At 47.0% G+C, this 5,149-nt stretch overlaps 1 protein-coding gene across 1 annotated transcript in view; it reads left to right on the top strand.

Moving 5' to 3' along the window:
* Positions 1 to 2,028: 2,028 nt before the first annotated feature.
* LOC108798595 (cysteine-rich secretory protein LCCL domain-containing 2-like) overlaps positions 2,029 to 5,149 on the top strand; it is a 42,280-nt gene continuing 39,159 nt past the window's right edge. The window contains exon 1 of the mRNA XM_018570356.1: positions 2,029 to 2,309. Coding sequence (XP_018425858.1) covers positions 2,067 to 2,309 — 243 coding nt within the window. The 5' untranslated portion in view covers positions 2,029 to 2,066. The remainder of the gene's footprint in view (positions 2,310 to 5,149) is intronic.

Here is a 5,149-nt window from a genome sequence, read left to right as displayed (position 1 = left end):
CTATCTATCTATCTATCTATCTATCTATCTATCTATCTATCTATCTATCTATCATCTCTCTCTCATCTATCTATCTATCTATCTATCTATCTATCTATCTATCTATCTATCTATCATCTCTCTCTCTCATCTATCTATCATCTATCTATCTATCTATCTATCTATCTATCTATCTATCTATCTATATATCTATCTATCTATCTATCTATCTATCTATCTATCTATCTATCTATCTATCTATCTATCTATCTATCTATCGTCTATCTATCATCTCTCTCTCTCATCTATCTATCTATCTATCTATCATCTATCCATCCATCCATCCATCCCTCCATCCCTCCATCCCTCTACCTCTAGTACCAGGCCGCATAGCTCTCCTCTCTCAGGGCAGCGGTGAGTAACTCTGTAAATATTTGGCCAGCATCTGTCTATGTATCAAAGCTTTTGGTTGGAATATCCCGCCGTGCGTCATCTGCGGTTTTGGAGATCCACAGAAAGTCATTTCATCTGATCTGTTACATAAACCTCCGAGAGGCCAGGCCAACCAGCGTACACCGCGTTCCTCCTCTCCCCAGACTTCCTGTACACCGACACCGATAGCTAAGCCCCGCCGCGGGCCGTGCATCTCAGGTGTGTTGTTGGAGGCTCTGCCCAGATGTATCCTCACTTTCCATGAACGGCGTACGAAGCGTCTCTCTTGCCGGTGGCGGCTGTTATTGCTCCTGAGAAGTCCGTCAGTTCAATACATCGGACTCATTTCAGTTTAATGTTACGTAACTTGTAGGATACAACGGGGGCTGATAGTTTTGCCGCCAAGAAGTGTCCCAAAGCCCCCCGACCCCCTAACATTTCATCCGGCCCAACACTTGAAGAGAGACCTGTCCCTCTATATATAACCCCCCCAAACCTTAATAGGAAACCATGCCTCAACATGAGCCTCTAACACTTCCCTCTGAGACTTAACCTTTACCCATAACTTAAACCAAAACACTCAACCCTAAACCGTAACCAGACCCTAACACCTAAACCTAACCCTAACACCGGACCTAAACATAAAAGTGAACCCTTAACTCTAAACCCCCTTCCTAAACTCTTATCTACCCTCTAAGCCCAAACCTTAACCCTGACAGCCAACTTTTGGAAGATACATAGGTGGTCTTACATGAGGAAGGGAGCTCAGGGTAGGGAACACGTGGTTGTGTTTTCTAGTGGATTTGAGCCAGCAGGGGGCAGGGCAGTGGCTCAGACTTTGTGGTACTGCAGACCCCTGAAAGCATTGTCACCCTCCTAAATATTATCACAGCGCGAGTTGGGGGTTGGGAGAGTGTGCACATTTCTTTACAAATACACAGCATATATGTCACTTGTGTTGCGGTTGGCTTGAGTTGTCATTTCCTTGATACACAATGTTGCGGTTTGCTTGAGTTGTCATTTCCTTGATGCACAATGTTGCCGTTGGCTTGCGTTGTCATTTCCTAGATACACAATGTTGCGGTTGGCTTACGTTGTCATTTCCTTGATACACAATGTTGCGGTTGGCTTGCGTTGTCATTTCCTTGATACACAATGTTGCGGTTGGCTTACGTTGTCATTTCCTTGATACACAATGTTGCGGTTTGCTTGCGTTGTCATTTGCTTGATACACAATGTTGCAGTTGGCTTGCGATGTCATTGTCTTGATGCACAATGTTGCGGTTTGCTTGCGTTGTCATTTCCTAGATACACAATGTTGCGGTTGGCTTGCTTTGTCATTTCCTTGATACACAATGTTGCGGTTGGCTTACGTTGTCATTTCCTTGATACACAATGTTGCGGTTGGCTTACGTTGTCATTTCCTTGATACACAATGTTGCGGTTGGCTTATGTTGTCATTTCCTTGATACACAATGTTGCGGTTTGCTTGCATTGTCATTTCCTTGATACACAATGTTGCGGTTAGCTTGCGTTGTCATTTCCTAGATCCGCCATTCCTCTGCTAATTTCAATATCTTCTTTTTCTGTTTTTAGAACCGAGCCAAGTTTGTCACCTCAGGACACCCCTCCCCCAGCACCAACTTTTTCCAAACATGAGCTTGTCTCACTCGTGGTTCCTGCCGCTGACCATTGTTCTCCTGGTGGATCAGTGCCATGGCCTATTCCTACCCAACAACACCTTTTTGGAGAACTTTTTGAGCAAATACAGCAACAGCGACACCCCTCATTCCCGGAGCAGAAGGGCCATCCTCAAGACGGATAAAGAGGAGATCCTACAACTGCACAACAAGCTACGAGGGCAGGTTCACCCACCGGCCTCCAACATGGAGTTCATGGTAAGTTCTCAGAGCTGCAAAGCTGGAATAACTATAGACATGGCGGAATGGTTGAGCTTGTTGTTGTTGTTGTTGTTATCCTGAGACAATTAGGGAAAAGTCTGTATTTTGAAATACTTCCATGTGTTTTGTGAGAGTTTATGACTTGTTTCTGTGAGCAAAACCCTTTACTTGGTGTTGGGGTTTTATGACCATTGGGTTTAGCTTTTGTAAGAATACACATTACTGTGTTTATAGCAATAACTCCCTCAGTATACATTTTCGGTCACTAGATGGCAGTGTTCTGTTATATCTATGGTATATACTCTGTTGTATTGTATAAGGTAGAGAATAAAGCTGCGGCTTCCTTCCTGTTTCCCGATCCATGTGCAGCACGCTTATCAGACTGTGTGCTTGTGTTTCTCTGTGAGGCTGTGCAAGAACTTCCAACATCTTTATCTCCAACTTGAATGTTGCTGCAGATCTATGAACAGGTCCATGTCAGGTGCTTCCTAATCAGCACTAATGGAACCCCCAAAATGGAACAACTATAGGTTGGGTTTTTTTTTGTTGAAGATGAGGGAACCTCCATTGCTTGTGTCTTCTTAGATACCAAAATGTCTGAAAGAGGTCAAACCACCTGTACACAATCCGGAGGGGTTGGGTCCTTAAAGTCAACTTTCAGCTGCTTAAATTATGGTTGGCACTCAAACCTTGTCCAAAAATGTTTGTTTTTGATCTTTCGAAAATATAAACCATGTTCTTGGGTCCCCTCCAACTCTCCTGATCATGGCAGAAGGAGTATAAAGTGTTTAGCAAAAAAAAAAAAGGTTAAACTGCATAATAAAGTGGAAAAACAAGTGAAAGTGAGAAAGACAAAGTAAACCAAAGTTTTAGAGGTCCCTTTGAATAGTTCGGGTTCTTTTGGTCAATAATTATGGTAAATAATGTTAATTTTTTTCCCTTGGGGGTTGTGTCACGTACCTGAGGTGAGACTGTAGTAGTGAGGAGGCCTCCCTTGCACCTCGGGTCTTGAGGCCTCTGGGGATGGATACAGAGACCTGGCGGACACCGAGTGGCACGAGTGCCGGTGGTATGGAGCACCGTGCATGCCTAAATCCCAACTCCGAGCCGGGGTCAAGTCCAATCGGGCAACGAAGTACAAAAGGGCAAAGCAGAAGAATGGTCAAGTTCCAAGCCGGGGTCGGTTCCAATCACGCAGCAAAGTACAATAGGGCAAGGCAGAAGAATGGTCAGTATACGAATCCGAAGTCAAGGGCAGGAAGCAGGCAAGAGCAGTCACAAGGGTTCCGGGGCCACAACAAGTCCGAACAGATAACACACAGCACAGGAAGGAGGAGAGACTGAAGATAATCCAGCAATTTGGCAGTGTCCAGGTGGGGCTTATATAGAGGAAGTGATAATTGAGGTCTAGGTCACTTCCTGTGTGCCTCCTTGGAGCTTTCCCGCCTTGCTGAATCGTGCCATCTGCGCATGCGCAGTTGGCGCGGATTTGTTCCGGTTCGTGAGGCTACGTGCCGTTGGCGCATGTGCAGGTGGCACTCGACTCTTACAGGTTGTTTTTGTCAAAGATCAGGGCTTGCTTTAAGGTGGACTTCCAGGCCAAACATTTCATTGGGTTTAGAACACACGTGTCAAACTCAAGGCCCAGGGGTCGAATCCGGCCCACCGGGCCAATTCCTAGACTTCTACTTTCAGATCTCGGTATTAGGTTATTACTAAAACCCGTGATAATGGAATGCGGAGGCAATTATGAAAAAGATTAGAGACATTTATATCGTCTTACAGGCCCTTTGAGGGCAACCATAATGTTGATGCGGCCCATGATTAAATTGAGTTTGACACCCCTGGTTTAGAATAAAGTGGGGAAGGCTTAGAACCTTCTGCCAGATCTTCATTGCTGTTCGTGTTGTTGGATATTTCACTTGACTTCCCGTCCTGGTCTCAACTATCAGCAGAGCCGGATTTGCCACAAGGCTAACCAAGGCCCGGCCTCGGGGCAGCAGGGAGTAGATGGGCAGCAGGGAGTAGAGGGGCAGCAGGGAGTAGAGGGGCAGCAGGGGTGTGGAATTCCTATCTCCCGACGCCTGGGACATGCAGTTCCGGGGGCCGGGCGGGTAGTTATTTCCTACATTTAGCCCGGCTTTGGTCAAGCAGAGCTAAATGTACATCGGGGAAGCCGCCGCTTGTTCTGTACAAGTGATGCCGGCGATGTCGCCGAGATTGTGGAGAGGAACGCGCCGCTGCACAGATTACTGTCAGCGGCGTGCTCGTCTTCAGCCGCCAGTGAAAGCCACCAGCAGAGGATCCGCACGGCATCTGGCCGGGCCCCACTGTGCCCCTGGGCCCGATAGCGGCCGCCTGGGTCGCTATGGTGATTGTTATACAACTGGTCCTAACCCATCCAATTCTAAAAGTGAGGCTTTCGTAGGCCCTACACGACGAGCAAGTCATGATGGGAAAGTTACTGTAGAGTATTACGGTCTCTGTGGACTTCACCTTCATGGTGACCTGTAGGACATCAACTCAACTCTAAAGGGTTCCTCAGGCAATATTCTCCAAGTAGGCAGGAAAGTGGGAAGTGTAGTTCCAGAGCCGCTGACTCTGCACAGATTTCTTCCTCCGCAGCTTAGTCATAAGTCTTCTTTTCTAAAGAAAGCAAGACTGTCTGACGGATCAGCATCCAGATGGTTCTCCTTGGGCCCGGCGGAGCAGCTGCTGAGCTCCTGTCCAGCCGAATCTGCTGAAGAGAAAGCTCTTCTGTGTGACGCTGAGCAGGATCTCTATTCTGGTAACCCGGGTCCCAGCAGAGCCCGGAGCGGGGGGCCAAGATCCTGAGC

The sequence above is a fragment of the Nanorana parkeri genome, unplaced genomic scaffold, assembly GCF_000935625.1.
Source record: "Nanorana parkeri isolate BGI_ZX_2015 unplaced genomic scaffold, ASM93562v1 scaffold1515, whole genome shotgun sequence".
NCBI classification, from domain to species: Eukaryota; Metazoa; Chordata; class Amphibia; order Anura; family Dicroglossidae; genus Nanorana; species Nanorana parkeri.
Note: the sequence above shows the minus strand (reverse complement) of the source record. Positions and strands in the feature narration are given on the sequence as shown.